Genomic DNA, 22,080 nt, shown 5'->3' with positions numbered 1-22,080 from the left:
AGCAATATTCTGTTTAAATATATTACACTTCGTGAAACAAATTTTACTATTCAATTCTTAAAGCTCCTCTCACCTGGTTAACTCTGAGTGCAAGCTAGTCTGTAGCTAACAATGTTTTACTAATACAGGAAAATATTAAAATAGGTTAGAAAGTTCAAAAGCATCGCAGTGAAGCATTCTACCTCGAAAAATATGGATTTGCTTACATGAGAAAACTTGAGCCAGTCACACCTATTAGGAAATTAATGATGCAGTCTAAGTTGTTTTGTAATTTGCAAATGCTAGCTGAAACAAGTTGCCCAAGTAGAAAATATCTGAGACACTCTGCTTTGGCCTCCTTATCTCGAGAAACAATGGGTAAGTGCCTGGAGGTGGTCAGTGGTGTGTGGAGCAGCGCCTGGAGTGGCTATAAAGGCCAATTCTAGAGTGACAGGCTCTTCCACAGGTGCTGCAGAAAAATTTGTTTGTCGGGGGTGTTACAGAGTTGGTTCTCCCCTTGTGCTTCTGTCTTTTTTCCTGCCAACTGCTAAGTCTCTTTGACTCGCCACACTTTAGCCCCGCCTTTATGGCTGCCCGCCAGCTCTGGCGAACGCTGGCAACTGACTCCCACGACTTGTGATCAACGTCACAGGACTTCATGTCGCGTTTGCAGACGTCTTGAAAGCGGAGACATGTCGGCTGGTGGGTCTGATACCAGTGGCGAGCTCACTGTATGATGTGTCTTTGGGGATCCTGCCTTCTTCCATGCGACTCACATGGCCAAGGGCATGGACACTATGGGAAATTATTCCTTTCAAATGAAAAAAATAATTCTACCGCATTTAAAAGGTTCGAGCAAAGATCAAGGAAAGCACTCCTTAGAGAAGGTTGAGAGGAGATTTGATAAGAGGTGTTCAAAATCATGAGGGATCTAGACAGAGTTGATAGAGATAAATTGTTCCCATTGGCAGAAGGGTTGAGAACCAGAGTTCACCAATTTAAAGCGAATGGCAAAATAACCAAAGGTGACATGAGGAAAAGCTTTTTAATGCAGCGAGTGGTTAGGATCTGGAATGCACTGCTTGAGAGGGTGGTGGAAGCAGATTCAATTGTGGTTTACAAAAGGGAATTGGATAAACACTTGGAGGGAAAAAAGTTGCAGGGCGAGGGGACAGGGTGGGGGAGTGGGACTAGCTAAACTGCTCTTGTAGCGAGCCAGCATGGAATCAACAGGCCGAATGGCCTCATTTGTGCTGTAACCATTCTGTAATTCTATTTTCCATTCAAATATGCAAGCAAAATAGTCTACTTTATACCAATGATTTTTATTAGCATATTCGTGTATAGAAAGGTTGTATTATAAAGTATTTATTGACATTATCAGTAACTACATAAGTTGTACAGAATCCATAGTATAAATAAGACATAATCTAAAGCAGTTGCCAGGAGCATTTAATGAAAATATTTACACATTTGTATGAAAATGTACATAAGGATTCATACATCAGACATACATAGTCTGTACCGCTGATCTTACTATCTGAGATATTTAACAGCGCACTAGTTCTTCAAACCTCTACAAACAGGATGGTCTTCACCTGAACCAGAAGGGTACCAATATCCTGGGGGGAAGATTTGCTAGTGCTCTTCGGGGGGGTTTAAACTAATTCAGCAGGGGGATGGGAACCTAAATTGTAGTTCCAGTGTACAGGATGTTGAAAGTAGTGAGGTCAGGGATAAGGTTACAAGGACGCAAGAGGGCACTGGCAAGCAAGAACCTGGTTTAAAGTGTGTCTACTTCAACGCCAGGAGCATCCACAATAAGGTGGGTGAGCTTGCAGCATGGGTTGGTACCTGGGATCTCGATGCAGTGGCCGTTTCGGAGACATGGGTAGAGCAGGGGCAGGAATGGATGCTGCAGGTTCCGGGATTTAGATGTTTCAGTAAGAACAGAGAAGATGGTAAAAGAGGGGGGGGGGTGTGGCATTGTTAATCATGGAGAGTATTACAGCGACAGAAAGGACGTTTGAGGACTCGTCTACTGAGGTAGTATGGGCCGAGGTTAGAAACAGGAGAGGTGAGGTCACCCTGTTGGGAGTCTTTTATAGACCTCCAAATAGTTCCAGCGATGTAGAGGAAAGGATAGCGAAGATGATTCTCGACAGGGGCGAGAGTAACAGGGTAGTTGTTATGGGGGACTTTAACTTTCCAAATATCGAATGGAAATACTATAGTTCGAGTACTTTAGATAGGTCAGTTTTTGTCCAGTGTGTGCAGGAGGGTTTTCTGACACAGTATGTAGACAGGCCAACCAGGGGCGATGCCACATTGGATTTGGTACTGGGTAATGAACCCGGCCAGGTGTTAGATTTAGATGTAGGTGAGCACTTTGGTGATAGTGATCACAATTCGGTTAGGTTTACCTTAGCGATGGGCAGGGACAGGTATATTCCGCAGGGCAAGAATTATAGCTGGGGGAAAGGAAATTATGATGCGATTAGGCAAGATTTAGGATGCGTAGGATGGGGAAGGAAACTGCAGGGGATGGGAACAATCGAAATGTGGAGCTTATTCAAAGAGCAGCTACTGCGTGTCCTTGATAAGTATGTACCTGTCAGGCAGGGAGGAAGTTGTTGAGCGAGGGAGCCGTGATTTACTAAAGAAGTTGAAGCGCTTGTCAAGAGGAAGAAGAAGGCTTATGTTAGGATGAGACGTGAAGGCTCAGTTAGGGCGCTTGAGAGTTACAAGCTAGCCAGGAAGGATCTAAAGGGAGAGCTTAGAAGAGCAAGGAGAGGACACGAGAAGTCAGTGGCGGATAGGATCAAGGAAAACCCTAAGGCTTTCTATAGGTATATCAGGAATAAAAGAATGACTAGAGTTAGATTAGGGCCAATCAAGGATAGTAGTGGGAAGTTGTGTGTGGAATCAGAGGAGATAGGGGAAGTGTTAAATGAATATTTTGCGTCAGTATTTACAGTAGAGAAAGAAAATGTTGTCGAGGAGAATACTGAGATTCAGGCTACTAGGCTAGATGGGATTGAGGTTCACAAGGAGGAGGTGTTATCAATTTTGGAAAGTGTGAAAATAGATACGTCCCCTGGGCCAGATGGGATTTATCCTAGGATTCTCTGGGAAGCTAGGGAGGAGATTGCAGAGCCTTTGTCCTTGATCTTTATGTCGTCATTGTCGACAGGAATAGTGCCGGAAGACTGGAGGATAGCAAATGTTGTCCCCTTGTTCAAGAAGGGGTATAGAGACAGCCCTGGTAATTATAGACCTGTGAGCCTTACTTCGGTTGTGGGTAAAATGTTGGAAAAGGTTATAAGAGACAGGATGTATAATCATCTTGAAAAGAATAAATTCATTAGCGATAGTCAGCACGGTTTTGTGACGGGTAGGTCGTGCCTCACAAACCTTATTGAGTTTTTCGAGAAGGTGACCAAACAGGTGGATGAGGGTAAAGCAGTGGATGTGGTGTATATGGATTTCAGTAAGGCGTTTGATAAGGTTCCCCATGGTAGGCTATTGCAGAAAATACGGAAGTATGGGGTTGAAGGTGATTTAGAGCTTTGGATCAGAAATTGGCGAGCTGAAAGAAGACAGAGGGTGGTGGTTGATGGCAAATGTTCATCCTGGAGTTTAGTTACTAGTGGTGTACCGCAAGGATCTGTTTTGGGGCCACTGCTGTTTGTCATTTTTATAAATGACCTGGAAGAGGGTGTAGAAGGGTGGGTTAGTAAATTTGCGGCTAACACGAAAGTCGGTGGAGTTGTGGATAGTGCCGAAGGATGTTGTAGGGTACAGAGGGACATAGATAGGCTGCAGAGCTGGGCTGAGAGATGGCAAATGGAGTTTAATGCGGAAAAGTGCGAGGTGATTCACTTTGGAAGGAGTAACAGGAATGCAGAGTACTGGGCTAATGGGAAGATTCTTGGTAGTGTAGATGAACAGAGAGATCTTGGTGTCCAGGTGCATAAATGCCTGAAGGTTGCTACCCAGGTTAATAGGGCTGTTAAGAAGGCATATGGTGTGTTAGCTTTTATTAGTAGGGGGATCGAGTTTCGGAGCCACGAGGTCATGCTGCAGCTGTACAAAACTCTGGTGAGACCGCACCTGGAGTATTGCGTGCAGTTCTGGTCACCGCATTATAGGAAGGATGTGGAAGTTATGGAAAGGGTGCAGAGGAGATTTACTAGGATGTTGCCTGGTATGGAGGGAAGGTCTTACGAGGAAAGGCTGAGGGACTTGAGGTTGTTTTCATTGGAGAGAAGGAGGAGGAGAGGTGACTTAATAGAGACATATAAGATAATCAGAGGGTTAGATAGGGTGGATAGTGAGAGTCTTTTTCCTCGGATGGTGATGGCAAATACGAGGGGACATAGCTTTAAGTTGAGGGGTGATAGATATAGGACAGATGTCAGAGGTAGTTTCTTTACTCAGAGAGTAGTAGGGGCGTGGAACGCCCTGCCTGCAACAGTAGTAGACTCGCCAACTTTAAGGGCATTTAAGTGGTCATTGGATAGACATATGGATGAAAATGGAATAGTGTAGGTCAGATGGTTTCACAGGTCGGCGCAACATCGAGGGCTGAAGGGCCTGTACTGCGCTGTAATGTTCTAATTCTAATTCAATTACCAAAACAGCTATACTGTTCTGAAATACAGGCTTTCACAAGTTGGGCATAAAATTTACCTGGTTCACACAGTGATTTTCCTATAATATCAACTCAAGAGATGCCACTGAGGTATACACAACTCTCAGTTTTAATCTGGCATGAACTATATATACATAGCTAACAGATATATTGCAGATATATGAATTTGCATCGACCCACTGTACTGTAACTGATTATTTAAACTCTTATCTTCACCTAATTCTTTAAAGCATAAAAAAATGCTTCTTTTCTCAATGCAACATTTTTTCAAGATAAATTATCTCCTGTTCTTCAGTCCACCTGTCCTTAATGCCTTTGCTGTCATGGGAATGGACAAGCCTGCATGGAGCTGCAAGGAAGCACTAGGTACCGTTTCAACATGAGTTTTCTCTTTCCTACAGGGATACAGTGTAAGCTGCGCTCAACACAATTTTGCTAGATTTGACAAGATTTGAATAGGGTAGCGATCAAAGCAATATCTGTCTGACTCCACTATACTGTGGATATTGTTCTAACATGCAGTGCAATGCCCAGAAAGCTGTTATTCTATGATTAACACTTCAGCACCTTGAAACATTTTCCAATGTTAAAGGCACTATATAAATGCAAGTAGTTAGTCTACACTATTGCCCTACGTTTTTTGTAGAAACCAGCTACTGTACATTTAAAATATTAAATTGAGCTATATGTCTGGTTGTTACTGTAGATAGCCAGATACACATTCATTGAAATTGCCAATGCCCTTTTTAAAATTAATACTTAAGTATTTTTTCCTCTCTTTTGTTTTTGTCCCCTTCCAATCCTTTACCTATGTTTCTCTTGAACTGGCATAGCTGGAAGGAAGTAGAGAATTAGTCACAGTCTACTGCCCACTCCAGTCATCCTTATAGTTTAAGCCAAATTTCCAATTTATACCATATTATAGTCATTTTCTTTGTTGTAGATCTATATCCATTAAGGCAAACTGGGCTGATACTGAACCCACGTGCCAGAGGTGGATGGAAAAAGTTCAATTGTACCATCAAATCACAATTCTTCCAGTATTTTTATATTTTATTTACAAGCATTAAAAGCTTTTATCATACAAGAATCATAATCAATGTTTGTTTTAAAATTTATGCACTGCCCATTGTTTTTCAGTGCACAGTCTCTTCAAAATTTGTTGTGCTGTCATGCACACACCTTATTTATCACTGAACAAGGCCTGTGTGGTACCTTTCAGGCTGCTGTGCGGTCATGCACCTGCACAGCTTAGTGAGAACATTGGTCATAACTCCTTTTTTAAACAGCCAATGTGTTTGGTGCTTGATTTCAGTTTTGCAAAAAAATCAGACAGAACTTAATTTGCTCTAAAACCTCAATAAAAGCTACAGAAACATGTAGAATCTATTTTGGAATGGGATTTTTTTTTTTAATTTGTGGGATATGGGTGTCACTGGCTAGGCCAGCATTTATTGCCCATCCCTAATTGTCCTTAAACTGAGTGGCTTGCTAGGCCATTTCAGAGGGCATTTTAAGAGTTAACCACATTGCTGGAGGTCTGGAATTGCATGTAGGCCAGACCAGGTGAGGATGGCAGATTTCCTTCCCTGAAGGATATTCATGAACCTGATGGGTTTCGACAACAATCGACAATGGTTTCATGGTCATCATTAGACTAGCTTTTTTTCATTCCAGATTTATTAATTAAATTTAAATTTCATCATCTGCTGTGGTGGCATTCGAAACCATGTCCTCAGAGTATTAGCCTGCATTCTAGGTTACTCGTCCTGTGACATTACCACTACACCACCACCTCCCTATCAGTGCTACATCCATTCCAATATCGAGATTTGTATTCAAACATAATGACCCCGATTTTGTAGTAGAAATGATGGTGAAATTATCAGCGTTCGCTATTATTAAACAGTAAATCAGACAACAACTTCTAGAGTGCACTAATGCAGTTAAATGCAGAAACTGCTATCTGAGTTTCCCAGCTACTCCTGAAGCTTCACTACACCAGTACCTAGCCAAGAGATTTGGCATTCACACACCTGGAGGGCGTGAAGCTGCAGTTCTTACCGATTAGAAAGCCGCCGAACATGCCAGAAAAAGTTACGGTTTGTCTGTTCAAGTGCAAGTGAATTTTTAAAAGCGTGCTAAGACTTAATTACTGCCAAGCTACCTCTCTGGCACTGAAAATTTATTTTACAAGCGTGAAGTCTTATTCCTTAAGAATTTAATTACCGTTGGATTTTTTTTAAATTAAAAAGAAACATTTCTTTTTCACTTTTTCTTTGTCCTGTTTATCACTATCTCTTAATCCCAATTTTTCCCTCTCTTTATTTTGCTTCCTGTACATGATTTTACATATTCTAACTTATGCTTCCTGGCTTAGACTTTGGATGCCTTAGTAAGGATTTTGCGATCGGACTAGTTGAAGAGGCATGCTGTTCTTTGCCCTGTCACACAGATCCTAGATCCCCTGTAGAGGACATTGTGCTATTTCAGACTCCCAACACACATTCGTTCACTGCTGATTGCGAAATCCGGGCCAGTACCCCATTTAGATTGCTTGTATATGTAAAGATCTAACTTTTTATTGATATGCAATTTTTGTGAAGACATAGAATTCTCTTCTATCCCAAAGAATTAAATCTGCATTCATATGTACTATATAACTTCTTTCTTTTGGGCCTCCTTATCTCGAGAGACAATGGATACGCGCCTGGAGGTGGTCAGTGGTTTGTGAAGTAGCGCCTGGAGTGGCTATAAAGGCCAATTCTGGAGTGACAGGCTCTTCCACCGGTGCTGCAGAGAAATTTGTTTGTCGGGGCTGTTGCACAGTTGGCTCTCCCCTTGCGCCTCTGTCTTTTTTCCTGCCAACTACTAAGTCTCTTCGACTCGCCACAATTTAGCCCTGTCTTTATGGATGCCCGCCAGCTCTGGCGAATGCTGGCAACTGACTCCCACGACTTGTGATCAATGTCACACGATTTCATGTCGCGTTTGCGACATGAAATATATAACTATATAACTATATATGGACATAACCACAATGATCCTGTGGAAGAGCAGGTTACAGACAGGGTTTTTTGCAGTTAAAATTTGTCTAAAGTTAATAAATAGTCAGCTACATTTGTCACTGAGGCTCATTTATGTCCATTTAAATGAGTATTTCCTTGATTTAATGAAACTTTTTCTGTTGCAGTCAGACTAAACTCACTGTTGATTGCTTTGGCAATTTCTAATTATTTCATCCCAGTGAATGATGATCTTTTTAATGTTATTAGCTCATTTGTCTCATTATTTAAGATTCTGCTTCAAAGTCCATTTCTGCATCAACATTGCTAGCTGGTTTACTTGTACTTCTTTCAATCTAGTATACAGTATTCGCCACTCACAATGTGGTCTCCTCATTGGGGAGACCAAACAGAGATTGGGCGACCGCTTTGCGGAACACCTCCACTCAATCCGAAAGCATGACCCCCAAGCCTCCGGTTGCTTGCCATTTCAATACACCCCTCTGCTCTCATGCCCACATCTCTGTCCTGGGCTTGCTGCAGTGTTCCAGTGAACATCAATGCAAGCCCGAGGAACAGCATCTCATTTACCAATCAGGCAAGCTACAGCCTGCCGGACTGAACAGTGAGTTCAATAATTTCAGAGCATGACGGGCCCCCCTTTTTATTTTTAGTTATTTTTTATTTGTCTATTTTATTTTAGTTTGTTTCATCATTCTTTTTTTATTTAACCATGTGCCTGCCCACTGTTGTTTTTTTCATGTTTGTGCTTTGGGCCAGTGCTGTTCATTTTTCTGTCAATTAACACCCTCTCTGCACAAACGCTTTGTCTTTCAGCACACCATTAACATACTGTTTGCTTTGCTCCATGACCTTCTAGTCAGTTATTCTCTGTGACCCTGTCCTATCAACACCTTCCCTTTTGTTATCTCTTGCCCCAACCCCACTTTATTTGCTTAAAACCTACTGCATTTCTAATCTTTGCCAATTCTAATGAAAGGTCACTGTCCTGAAACATTAACTCTGTTTCTCTCTCCACAGATGCTGCCGGACCTGTTGAGTATTTTCAGCAGTTCTTGATTTTATTACTAGCTGGTTTGTCCTTACAAACACCCTTATATCAGAACATAAGAAACAGAAGCAGTCATGGTCCGTTTGGCCTCTCGAGCCATCTCTACCATTCAATAAGATCGTGGCTGATCTGATTGTGGCCTTAACTCCACATTCCCGCCTGCCCCCCATAACTCTTGACCCCCTTGTAAATCAAAAATCTGTCTAACTCAGCCTTGAATATATTCAATGACCTAGCCTTCACTGTTCTCTGGGGTAGAGAATTCCAAAGATTAACGAACCTCAGAGAAGAAATTCCTCCTCATCTCTGTCTCAAAAGGATGACCCCTTATTTTGAAACTGTGCCCCCTAGTTCTAGATTCTCCCATGATGGGAAACATCTTCTCAGCATCTACCTCATCCAAACTGCTCAGAATCTTATATGTTTCAATAAGATCACCTCTCATTCTTCTAAATTCCAATGAGTATAGGCTCAACCTGCTCAGCCTTTCCTCATAAGACAACCCCTTCATCCCAGGAATCAACTTAGTGAACCTTCTCTGAACCGCCTCCAAAGCAATTATGTTCCTCCTTAAAACTGTACGCACCAACTGTCTCACCAATGCCCTGTATAGTTGTAGCAAGATTTCCCTACTTTTACAATCAATCCCCCTTGCAATAAATGCCAACATTCCATTTACCTTCCTAATTACTTGGTCTGCCTGCATGCTGACATTTTGTGATTCATGTACAAGGACAACCATATCCCTTTGTACCGCAACATTCTGCAGTCTCTCTCCACTTATATAATATTATGCTTTTCTCTTCTTCCAGCCAAAGTAGAAACCTCATATTTTCCCACATTATACACCATCTACAAAATTTTTGCCTGCTCACTTAAACTATCTATATCCCTTTGCTGATCCTTTGGGCCAGAGTTTCCAACCCCACCAAGTGCAGGAACAGCTGCAACTGCGATTTGAATAATGTGCTCTTGGAGGTTGGCACTGGGTCCCGCCACCTCCGGAACATGATGCAACTTTCAAAGTGCCACCAGCAGGGAGGGAACGGGTCGGATGCTCGCCTCCAATTAAGTGCCTGTTGAGCTCATTAAGAGTTCAGTTACAGGCTTGTTAGTATCAGTGAGCAATTTTTAAAGGCCAGGAACATGGAAGGTGCCATGGGGGGGAATACAACAGGGTTCTAAAGTCATGAACAGTGTGTGGAGCCATAACAGCTATGGGAAATGCTGATTAAATTAATTCATAGGCAGCAAATGAAACTTAGCTGCTTCAGATGAGTTTCAGTGTGGCTACTGCTGCAGCTAGAAGAGTTTAATCTCACAATGGAGAGTGGCAGGAAGGCGGAGAGGGAAGTGAGACCACTGGCATCACTGTGGCAGCTGGGGTTGGCAGGGGAAGACCTGGTAAACACACAAAGCCCAGCTGAGGGAAGTCAGATGGGAACAGGCCTCTCTGACATTAGACAGAGCATCCTGGATGAGCTGCTGCAGATGCAACCTCCTGGACAGCAGGAGGTCAGAGGAGCACAGCAAGAGGGCTGTAAGGGGATGCGTTCTCAAGCCCACATCGGCCCTCTGAGATCCCTGGTGACTCATTAGTATGGGCAACGGCAAGCCTGGCGATAGCAGCTGCTTGCCTTTAAAAATTGCATTCAATTCCCCGTTCTTGCCTCCATAATGTTTGCAGTGCCTGTAATTGGGCGCAGGATTCGCCCACAGGCCAATTACTTATATAGCATTTAAAAATAGTGCCGCAGGGTTAACACAGGAAATAATCTGGTCGTCGGAGTCCTGACCCAAAGACAAAAATCTGGCCATTTGTGTCCTCCTCACAAATTGCTTTCCTACCTATCTTTGTAATTAATATAGATTGTAAATAGTTGAGGCTCCAGCACTAACCCCTGTGGCATCCCACTAGTTACAGTTTGCCAACCCGAAAATGACCCATTTATCCCAACTCTCTGTTTCCTATTAGTTAGTCAATCCTCTATCCATGCTAATTTATTCCCCCCAACACCATGAGCTCTTATCTTATGAAGTAACCTTTTATGTGGCACCTTATCGAATACCTTTTGGAAATCCAAATACATTACATTTACTGGTTCCCCTTTGTCCACCCTACTTGTTACATTCTCAAAGAACTCTAATAAATTTGTCAAACACGATTTTCCTTTCACAAAACCATGTTGACTGTGCTTGATAGTATTATTATTTGCTAAATGTCCTGTTACTACTTCCTTAATAATGGATTTCAGCATTTTCTCAATGACAGATGTTAGGCTAACTGGCCTATAGTTTCCTGCTTTCTATTTCCCTCTGTAATGTAGTGTTATGGCAACTTCACCTTTAAGAAACCGTACATTTAAGAGACCAGGCCACTGATGACATCATCAGACACATATAAGGAGGAGACGCCCATTTTGAGAAACACACTCAGCACATGGCTTGCAGAGAGCAGACACACACACCAGTGTGGAAAAGACCTGGACTGGAGATCATGCAAAGTAGATAAGAAAATAAATAGTGTTAGTGTTGAATCCAAATATAAAGCCTTTGTCTATCTTTAATGAAGATTTAAGAATACAGCATAACACTACATATTCTGGCAGCAAGAAGGAAAAAAGAGGAGACACAGAAGGATCCAAGGGCAGAAAACAAACACAGAAAAAGAAGAGTCGAGAGAAAACCAGGACTGGATCAGAGAGAAAATATAGACCAGAATGCAGAGAAAACCTTGGCTGGAACAGGAAAAAAAGTTTTGTTCCAGATTTAAGCAAAATCAATCACCATGTATGCACAACAACTGTAAATCTTTCCAGCCTTTACAAAGATGGACAGCAACCCAGGGATACACTCAAGCAAATGGCGAGCAGAATTCAAATGTCTAAAGGTGGCACTCGATATCAATACATCCCGAAGAAAGAGGGTGTTACTCCTAAGCTTTGCTGGACCAAAGGTTGGCAATATCTTCGATACATTCAGACACTGGAGCCAACGATTGATTACAACGCAGCGAAGAATGCTCTAACAAGATATTTTCAACTGAGGGCAAATCCATACTATGAAATTTATGTCCTTTGGCAAGCTTAACAAGATAAGTGCAAGACCTTTGACTACGTGACAAGACTCAGCAGTCTGAGCCAGAACTGCAACTTCACAGATATGGACAATGAAATTTCCCAGATCATTATGACCTGCCAATCACCAAGACTAAGAAGGCAAGCTCTTAGAGAGGGTGAATCGTTAAACATGCAAAGGTTACTCAATATTGCAGAATGCGAGAAGCCAGTGAAAGACAAGCCAAAGTGTCAGAAGGGAAAGAGGCAAATAACATAAGAATCCCGAGGCCAAGTCAGGATCGTCAACAGAATCCGTGAATGGCACAAAAAGGTGTTTCACCAGAGAAACACACCAAACATAGGACCACTGAGAAAACACAGAGAAAGGTCTGAGGCACATCAAAGAAGACCAAGAAAGAGATTACAATCATGTTTGAACATGCAGTCATTGCGGTGGTGCATATCAGAAGATAGCTAAAAAATTAAGGAAATTGAAGTGAATTCCTAAGAGCTGTGGTATACTTTGGATTGGTCCCAGGAGAAGTGAATAAACTGTCAAGATCCTGCAACATTTAGGGGGAATTTTTGGAGTGTTCTGTTGAGATTTAGAGTTTGAAGTATATATCTTCACGTCTGTTAAGATTTTAAGTTTAAAATATACGTGTTGCCAAACTGTAGTTAAGTTAGTAGTGTTTCGTTTTGTTTAACCCTTGTACAGTAAAGTTTTTTGTTTAAAACATGAAATCTTGTGGCATTTGTTTTTCAGTAACAACTGGGAATTCGATTAAAAGACAACGGTTTTTAACCGGTTTGTAACAATACCCTTGTAATTGCCTTTAATTAAGACACCAGTTTCGGACCCAGGTTTTTCACCCTCAAACTGAATGTGTAATTCAATAATGTTATGATCACTCTTGCCTAGGGGATTCTTTACTATAAGATTATTAGTTAATCCTGTTTCATTACACATTACCAAGTCTAAAATAGCCTGTTCCCTGGTTGGTTCCAGAAGTATTATTCTAAGAAACTATCCCAAATGCACTCTATGAACTCATCCTCAAGGTTATAATAAAAGCAAAATACTGCGGATGCTGGAAATCTGAAATAAAAACAAGAAATGCTGGATCCACTCAGCAGGTCTGGCAGCATCTGTGAAAAGAGAAGTAGAGTTAACGTTTCGGGTCAGTGACCCTTCTTCGGAACTGACTCAAGGTTACCTTTGCCAATTTGATTTGTCCAATCGATTTGAAGATTAAAATTTCCCACGATTATTGCAGTACCTTTCTTACATGTCCCCATTATTTCTTGATTTATACTCTGTCCTACAATGCAGCTACTGGTCGCCACACTATAGGAAGAATGTGATTGCACTGGAGAGGCTGCAGAGGAGATTCACCAGGATGTTGCCTGGGCTGGAGATGTTCAGCTATGCAGAGAGACTGGATAGGCTAGGGTTGCTTTCCTTAGAGCAGAGAAGGCTGAGGACAGACCTGATTGAGGTATACAAAATTATGAGGGGCATAGATAGGGGAGATAGGAAGAAACCTTTTCCCTTGGCAGAGGTGTCAATAACCAGAAGGCATAGATTTAAGGTAAGGGACAGGAGGTTTAGAGGGGATTTGAGGAAACACTTTTTCACCCAGAGGGTGGTTGAAATCTGGAACACACTGCCTGAAGGGGTGGTAGAGACAGGGGTTCTCATAACATTTAAGAAGTATTTAGATGAGCACTTGAAATGTCATAGTATACAAGGCTATGGGCTAAGTGCTGGAAAATGGGACTAGGATAGGTGGCCGGCATGGACACGATGGGCTGAAGGGCCTGTTTCTGTGCTGTATAACTCTATGACTCTACTGTTGGGGGGGGGGGGGGGGGGGCTATAAACTACTCCCAACAGTGATTTCTTTCCCTTGCTATTTATTGTCTCCACCCAAACTGATTCTACATCTTGAACTTCTGAGCCAAGATCATATCTCACTACTGTACTGATCTCATCCCTTATTAACAGAGCTACCCCGCCTCCTTTTCCTTTCTTCCTATCCTTCTGCAATGCCAAATACCCTTGAATATTCAATTCCCAGCCTTGGTCGCTCTGCAACCATGTCTCTGTAATAACTATTATAATCATGTATTTCTATTTGTGCTATCAATTCTTCCATATTGTTATGAATGCTGCATGCATTCAGATAAAGAGCCTTTAATTCTGTCTTTTTACGATTTGTCCCTAATCTGACCCTATTTGCCAGTGCATTCTTATGGTTTAATGTCCCTTCCTGTCACACTCTGGTTTCATTACTCGTATCACTGCGCTGCACAATTACCTTGTCCTTTCACGTTAACTTTCTAAATCTCCCTAACGTGAACCCTCACCCACCACCCCCCACAACCCCAACTATTTAGTTTAAAGCCCCCTCGACAGCCCGAGTTATACGATTCACCACGTCATTGGCCCCAGTGCGGATCCAGTAAAGCCCGTCCCAACTGTACAGTTCCCTCTTTCCTCCGTGCTGGTGCCAGTGCCCCATGAATAGATTTGTTAGAAAAGGATTTTTTGTTAAATGGTGTGTTATCACTGTAAAATCTTTTTTGCATTTTTATATACTTATCTCAAAAATATAATTCAAGCCTATTTCAATGCACTTTAACCTGCTTCCCAAAAACCATGCAAAGAAGAAACTGTATGCAAACAGTGAACTGTTCCTGTTAAAATAGCAGATCTTTCCATAGTGAAAATCCTCTAACTCTATTGAGTGGCTTCACCCCATCTGAGCAGCGTAAGCAATCATCATCCTATTAGTCTAACTAACTTTCCCAGAGATTGCTTGCTTAGCTCATGCACCATGTTTTTTGATCCTCACTCATTATTCAGGCCTACACAATAATAGAGTAATTTAATCTAAAATGTGGGTACTATTTTGAGATCCCACTACTGGCTGCACTCAGCTCAGCAATATGGGAGCTCTGTACATGCATGCAAGTATACGCAATGTTCTGCTTCACAATGGATTGGGGGAGGCAGTGGCGTAGTGGTAATGTCACAAGACTAGCATTTCCTTTAGGGAAGGAAACCTGCCATCCTTACCTGGTCTGCCCTACAAGTAACTCCAGACCCACAGCAATGTGGTTGACTCTTAAAAATGCCCTCTGAAATGGCCAAGCAAGCCACTCAGTTCAAGGGCAATCAGGGATAAAGGCCTGCTACCTGACCTGAACCCCATGGGATCCGTCGACATGTGTCGGGGTCGAGTCGGGTTGGGTTGCACTTCCGGGTCTGGCATTCGGGCCAGGTCGGACACGCTCTATCACAGGTAAGTGAAAAACGGAAGGTAAGTTAACTGATGGTCGAGTTGGGCGCAGGAAAAAATGGAAGGAAGGACTAGGGCCGGACCGGGCCGGGCTCGGATGTGGTTCAGTCGGGCTTGGGTCGGGTTTTTTTTGCAGACCCGAGCAGACCTTTAATCAAGGATGGGCAATAAATGCTGGCCTAACCAGCGACATCCACATCCCACAAACGAATAAGAAAAACAACCAATTAATTATATGATGTTAGGAGAAAGCAGTGTGGGAGTCTCAACTCTCTCCTATCAGTAAAGTACATTCATAAGTAAATTTATAAGGATACAGCTCCTGGACACCTTTTTTTAAAACCAGGCTGCAGTTATACCACACCCAATCCAAAGCTCCCAGCAGTGGGAGACAATTCACTCGTGATGGTCTCATACCCTCAAGTTCAATGCACCCAGCAGTGAAGCCACCAACGTGAATTCCGAGTTACCATCACTTTCTTTTTGATACATTTTGGAAACTGCTTCTCAATTGCTGAAACATAATGTATAATATCACTGAAATGGAACAAACGAGTGATAAATCAATAGATGGAACCATTACACCCAGAGAGTCCAAAGTACCTACAGTAGGAGAGGCCAATTACACTATAAGAGTAGGGAAAAGAGAAAGTTGCAAGCATGGCAATTCTGCAAAGTGAAAGCATTGAGAGAGGTTTGGGTATCACCTAAAAAAGCAAAGATTACCTGGCATGGCACATTGCAATATTGCCACAGTTTTCCCTCCAGGAGCAGCACACATATCCAACACAGACTCTCCATCTTGTACATCCAATGCAAGGACAGGCAGCAAAGAGGCTGCATTCAGGAGGTAATACTCTTTTAACCTTTCTGTGTGATGTTGGAGTCTGGGAAACCGGCACGGGATACTGCTGATGTAACATCGTAAAGAATGCTGGGAAAAGGGTAAAACATCTTGTAGGAAATTGTAATATCCCTCTGATTGAAGATGCTGTTCAAATGTTACACAGTGACTGAACCTGTTCACGAGCACAGCATACTGCCAGTTGGAAGGAAGGAGGAGCACCTCTCTGAAAGACAGCCAAACAAAGAGAAAGATTTTTTTTTAAATCAGTAAAATTTTTACTTTGCTTTTAGTTTTGGTTGCAGCAGCTTTGACAGAAGCGGAGGTACGGAGCGAACTTGCAGCTGGGAGGTCAATTTCAGTGTAAGTTAAAAGTTAATTCCCTTTTGTTTTCGGAGGACCAGGGGACTGCTGGGTAAGTAAAAACTATATATTTGGGCGGTTTAAAATCAATTTCTCTTAGTTTTGGTTGCAGCAGCTTTGACAGAAGCGGAGGTACGGAGCGAACTTGCAGCTGGGAGGTCAATTTCAGTGTAAGTTAAAGTTAATTCCCTTTTGTTCTCGGAGGACCAGGGGACTGCTGGGCAAGTAAAAACTATATATTTGGGCGGTGGCTGTACCTGAGACACTACACGTATAGTGTCTCCCACCCACCCTCCTCCTCTAACCAAAAAAAAGGACTCTGGTGTGTTGATAAGATAAGCTTTTTATTTAAAAAGTTCTGTCCGTCGGATTGCTAAGCTAACAAGTTTTGACTTTTTTTGGGGGGTTTTTCAGTAGATTTGTTGGGAATTTAGAATAGTGGGAATGGAGGTTAAGGCAGTTGTATGTTCCTCCTGCAGAATGTGGAAGGTAAGGGTCGCCAAGAGTGTCCCTGCTGACTGCATCTGCGGGAAGTGCACCCAACTCCAGCTCCTCGAGAACCGCGTTAGGGAACTGGAGCTGGAGCTGGATGAACTTCGGATCATTCGGGAGGCGGAGGGGGTTATTGAGAGGAGTTATGGGGAGGTAGTCACACCTCAGGTAAAAGAAGTAGGTAGATGGGTTACCGTCAGGGGAAGGAGAGGGAACCAGCAGGCAGTGCAGGGATCCCCTGTGGCCGTTTCCCTCAACAACAGGTATACCGTTTTGGATACTGTTGCGGGGGACGACTTAACAGGGGTAAGCAATGGGGTACAGGTCTCTGGCACAGAGTCTGTCCCTGTTGCTCAGAAGGGAAGGGGGAAGAGGAGCAGAGCATTAGTCATTGGGGACTCCATAGTTAGGGGAACAGATAGGATGTTCTGTGGGAACGAGAGAGAGACTCACGGTTGGTGTGTTGCCTCCCAGGTGCCAGGGTTTGTGATGTCTCGGATCGTGTTTTTGGGATCCTTAAGGGGGAGGGGGAGGGGGAGCAGCCCCAAGTCGTGGTCCACATAGGCACCAACGACATAGGTAGGAAGAGAGATGGGGATTTAAGGCAGAAATTCAGGGAGCTAGGGTGGAAGCTTAGAGCGAGAACAAACAGAGTTGTTATCTCTGGGTTGTTGCCCGTGCCACGTGATAGTGAAGTGAGGAATAGGGAGAGAGAGGAGTTGAACACGTGGCTGCAGGGATGGTGCAGGAGGGAGGGTTTTGGTTTCCTGGATAATTGGGGCTCTTTCTGGGGTAGGTGGGACCTCTACAAACAAGCTGGACTTCACATGAACCAGAGGGGTACCAATATCCTGGGGGGGAGATTTGCTAGTGCTCTTCGGGGGGGTTTAAACTAATTCAGCAGGGGAATGGGAACCTAAATTGTAGTTCCAGTGTACAGGATGTTGAGAGTAGTGAGGTCAGGGATAAGGTTACAAGGACGCAAGAGGGCACTGGCAAGCAAGAACTTGGTTTAAAGTGTGTCTACTTCAATGCCAGGAGCATCCGGAATAAGGTGGGTGAGCTTGCAGCATGGGTTGGTACCTGGGATCTCGATGTAGTGGCCATTTCGGAGACATGGGTAGAGCAGGGCAGGAATGGATGTTGCAGGTTCCGGGATTTAGATGTTTCAGTAAGAACAGAGAAGATGGTAAAAGATGGGGGGGTGTGGCATTGTTAATCAAGGAGAGTATTACAGCGGCAGAAAGGACGTTTGAGGACTCGTCTACTGAGGTAGTATGGGCCGAGGTTAGAAACAGGAGAGGAGAGGTCACCCTGTTGGGAGTCTTCTATAGACCTCCAAATAGTTCCAGAGATGTACAGGAAAGGATAGCGAAGATGATTCTCGACAGGGGCGAGAGTAACAGGGTAGTTGTTATGGGGGACTTTAACTTTCCAAATATTGACTGGAAATACTATAGTTCGAGTACTTTAGATGGGTCAGTTTGTGCAGGAGGGTTTTCTGACACAGTATGTAGACAGGCCAACCAGAGGCGATGCCACATTGGATTTGGTACTGGGTAATGAACCCGGCCAGGTGTTAGATTTAGATGTAGGTGAGCACTTTGGTGATAGTGATCACAATTCGGTTAGGTTTACCTTAGCGATGGGCAGGGACAGGTATATACCGCAGGGCAAGAATTATAGCTGGGGGAAAGGAAATTATGATGCAATTAGGCAAGATTTAGGATGCGTAGGATGGGGAAAGAAACTGCAGGGGATGTGCACAATCGAAATGTGGAGCTTATTCAAGGAGCAGCTACTGCGTGTCCTTGATAAGTATGTACCTGTCAGGCAGGGAGGAAGTTGTCGAGCGAGGGAGCCGTGGTTTACTAAAGAAGTTGAAGCGCTTGTCAAGAGGAAGAAGAAGGCTTATGTTAGGATGAGACGTGAAGGCTCAGTTAGGGCGCTTGAGAGTTACAAGCTAGCCAGGAAGGATCTAAAGGGAGAGCTAAGAAGAGCAAGGAGAGGACACGAGAAGTCATTGGCGGATAGGATCAGGGAAAACCCTAAGGCTTTCTATAGGTATATCAGGAATAAAAGAATGACTAGAGTTAGATTAGGGCCAATCAAGGATAGTAGTGGGAAGTTGTGTGTGGATTCAGAGGAGATAGGGGAAGCGTTAAATGAATATTTTTCGTCAGTATTTACAGTAGAGAAAGAAAATGTTGTCGAGGAGAATACTGAGATTCAGACTACTAGGCTAGATGGGATTGAGGTTCACAAGGAGGAGGTGTTAGCAATTTTGGAAAGTGTGAAAATAGATAAGTCCCCTGGGCCAGATGGGATTTATCCTAGGATTCTCTGGGAAGCCAGGGAGGAGATTGCAGAGCCTTTGTCCTTGATCTTTACGTTGTCATTGTCGACAGGAATAGTGCCGGAAGACTGGAGGATAGCAAATGTTGTCCCCTTGTTCAAGAAGGGGAGTAGAGACAGCCCTGGTAATTATATACCTGTGAGCCTTACTTCGGTTGTGGGTAAAATGTTGGAAAAGGTTATAAGAGACAGGATTTATAATCATCTTGAAAAGAATAAGTTCATTAGCGATAGTCAGCACGGTTTTGTGAAGGGTAGGTCGTGCCTCACAAACCTTATTGAGTTTTTCGAGAAGGTGACCAAACAGGTGGATGAGGGTAAAGCAGTGGATGTGGTGTATATGGATTTCAGTAAGGCGTTTGATAAGGTTCCCCACGGTAGGCTATTGCAGAAAATACAGAGGTATGGGGTTGAAGGTGATTTAGAGCTTTGGATCAGAAATTGGCTGGGTGAAAGAAGACAGAGGGTGGTGGTTGAAGGCAAATGTTCATCCTGGAGTTTAGTTACTAGTGGTGTACCGCAAGGATCTGTTTTGGGGCCACTGCTGTTTGTCATTTTTATAAATGACCTGGAAGAGGGTGTAGAAGGGTGGGTTAGTAAATTTGCGGATGACACGAAGGTCAGTGGAGTTGTGGATAGTGCCGAAGGATGTTGTAGGGTACAGAGGGACATAGATAGGCTGCAGAGCTGGGCTGAGAGATGGCAAATGGAGTTTAATGCGGAAAAGTGCGAGGTGATTCACTTTGGAAGGAGTAACAGGAATGCAGAGTACTGGGCTAATAGGAAGATTCTTGGTAGTGTAGATGAACAGAGAGATCTTGGTGTCCAGGTACATAAATGCCTGAAGGTTGCTACCCAGGTTAATAGGGCTGTTAAGAAGGCATATGGTGTGTTAGCTTTTATTAGTAGGGGGATCGAGTTTCGGAGCCACGAGGTCATGCTGCAGCTGTACAAAACTCTGGTGAGACCGCACCTGGAGTATTGCGTGCAGTTCTGGTCACCGCATTATAGGAAGGATGTGGAAGCTTTGGAAAGGGTACAGAGGAGATTTACTAGGATGTTGCCTGGTATGGAGGGAAGGTCTTACGAGGAAAGGCTGAGGGACTTGAGGTTGTTTTCGTTGGACAGGAGGAGGAGGAGAGGTGACTTAATAGAGACATGTAAGATAATCAGAGGGTTAGATAGGGTGGATAGTGAGAGTCTTTTTCCTCGGATGGTGATGGCAAACACGAGGGGACATAGCTTTAAGTTGAGGGGTGATAGATATAGGACAGATGTTAGAGGTAGTTTCTTTACTCAGAGAGTAGTAGGGGCGTGGAACGCCCTGCCTGCAACAGTAGTAGACTCGCCAACTTTAAGGGCATTTAAGTGGTCATTGGATAGACATATGGATGAAAATGGAATAGTGTAGGTCAGATGGTTTCACAGGTCGGCGCAACATCGAGGGCCGAAGGGCCTGTACTGCGCTGTAATGTTCTAATTCTAATTCTAAAAATTTAAACTGCTACAGTACTTTTTGTTAGGCAGGGGTGGGAGGGGAGGTTAGGAGGAAGAAGCAGAATTCTGGAACTAAAACTTCTGAAACTAAAAGAATTGCTGGAATGCTTACGTCCAGTACTTTCCAGCTATAGAAAATGTCAATTAAATCACAATTACCAAAAAATAGAGATTATGTACTATACTAAATGCATATTGGTACAGCTTAACTCTTGGGTGAGTTGATTATGAAATCGTTATGCTGGCCACTTCTTTTGAGACCCTCGGATGTAGGCCAGCAGGTCAATAACATTTTAAAAGTATCCAAACCTAGCAACTGAGACGGCAAAACACAGAGTTTCTATTTGCTCAATATGGATTGCACGTTCTCCCCTCTTAGAAATACAGCCCACTTACAGAGAACTTAATTGGTTAGCAAAGTCATATCTTAGGAACCCAAAGTGAGTTCAGGGCTACAGCTGGAGTATAACCAGCTTAAAAAGAGACAGTTTACCAGTGCTGAGGCACATAAGCTTCCTGCAGCATTGCCCATTCATTTGGGCACTGGTTTACAAGGTTATCTGGAGCCAAATATAAAGAATTACATCCTCATTGACAGGTCTAGCCCTCCACAACCATTAATGAGTCAATCATCAAAGAGCCCTGGTGGACTACAAATCTGCCTGGCTCAGGTGTCTGACTACTAATTCTGCCATGAAAAGTTAACAGTCTCAAACTTTCATTACCATATACACAATTTTGGAGCCATCTCAATCTTAAAGAGATAAAAACAGAAAGTGCTGGAAATATCCAACCGGTCAGGCAGCATCTGTGGAGAGAGAAGTAGAGTTAACGTTTCAGGTCTGTGATCTTTCATCAGTCACAGGTCACAAACCTGAAACGTTAACTCTGCTTCTCTCTCCACAGATGCTGCCTGACCTGTTGAGTATTTCCAGCACTTTCTGTTTTTATTTAAGATTTCCAGCATCTACAGTATTTTGCTTTTATTTCAATCTTAAAGAGATCCTGCTTACCTCCCTCTTCCCCAGGTGGTTAATCAGTAGTTAGTCCTTAGAAATTAACAGACATGGCTTTGAGCCCTCGTTAGGCACACAGATACCAGGATCTGAAGTCTTGGTACGGGTTCCAACCTCTGGCCCTGAGACAACAATGCTACTCAGTGAAGCAAGTTGAATGCTCCAAGACTGTGAACAACACATGACATTGTACATTTTATTTTTTTTCTCTCAACAATTCCAATATTATGAACAACAGTGTCAGTACTCAGGGCAAGGTGGGTTTTAACTATAATATTTGTTTTCAAGCAACTCCCCCACCTTCACACAGATGCATTATTAAATTCTTACTGGCCACAAATTTGGAAAGAATTTCGAAATAGATGTAAACTCAAACTTTTCATCTTTTGAAGTAAAGTTTTGAGATGAAGTTTACAATATTACATTTACATAGATTATT

The 22,080-nt window shown here is 43.1% G+C and overlaps 1 protein-coding gene across 1 annotated transcript in view; it reads right to left on the bottom strand.

Moving 5' to 3' along the window:
* The window catches only part of nsun3 (NOP2/Sun RNA methyltransferase 3), a 70,310-nt gene that overhangs the window by 39,205 nt on the left and 9,025 nt on the right, over window positions 1–22,080 (bottom strand). Inside the window, exon 3 of the mRNA XM_068040604.1 lies at window positions 15,801–16,144. Within this exon, the coding sequence (XP_067896705.1) occupies window positions 15,801–16,144 (344 nt within the window). The remainder of the gene's footprint in view (window positions 1–15,800; window positions 16,145–22,080) is intronic.

The sequence above is a fragment of the Heterodontus francisci genome, chromosome 10 (genome assembly GCF_036365525.1).
Source record: "Heterodontus francisci isolate sHetFra1 chromosome 10, sHetFra1.hap1, whole genome shotgun sequence".
Taxonomy (NCBI): domain Eukaryota; kingdom Metazoa; phylum Chordata; class Chondrichthyes; order Heterodontiformes; family Heterodontidae; genus Heterodontus; species Heterodontus francisci.
This window is presented reverse-complemented; position numbering and strand designations above follow the sequence as displayed.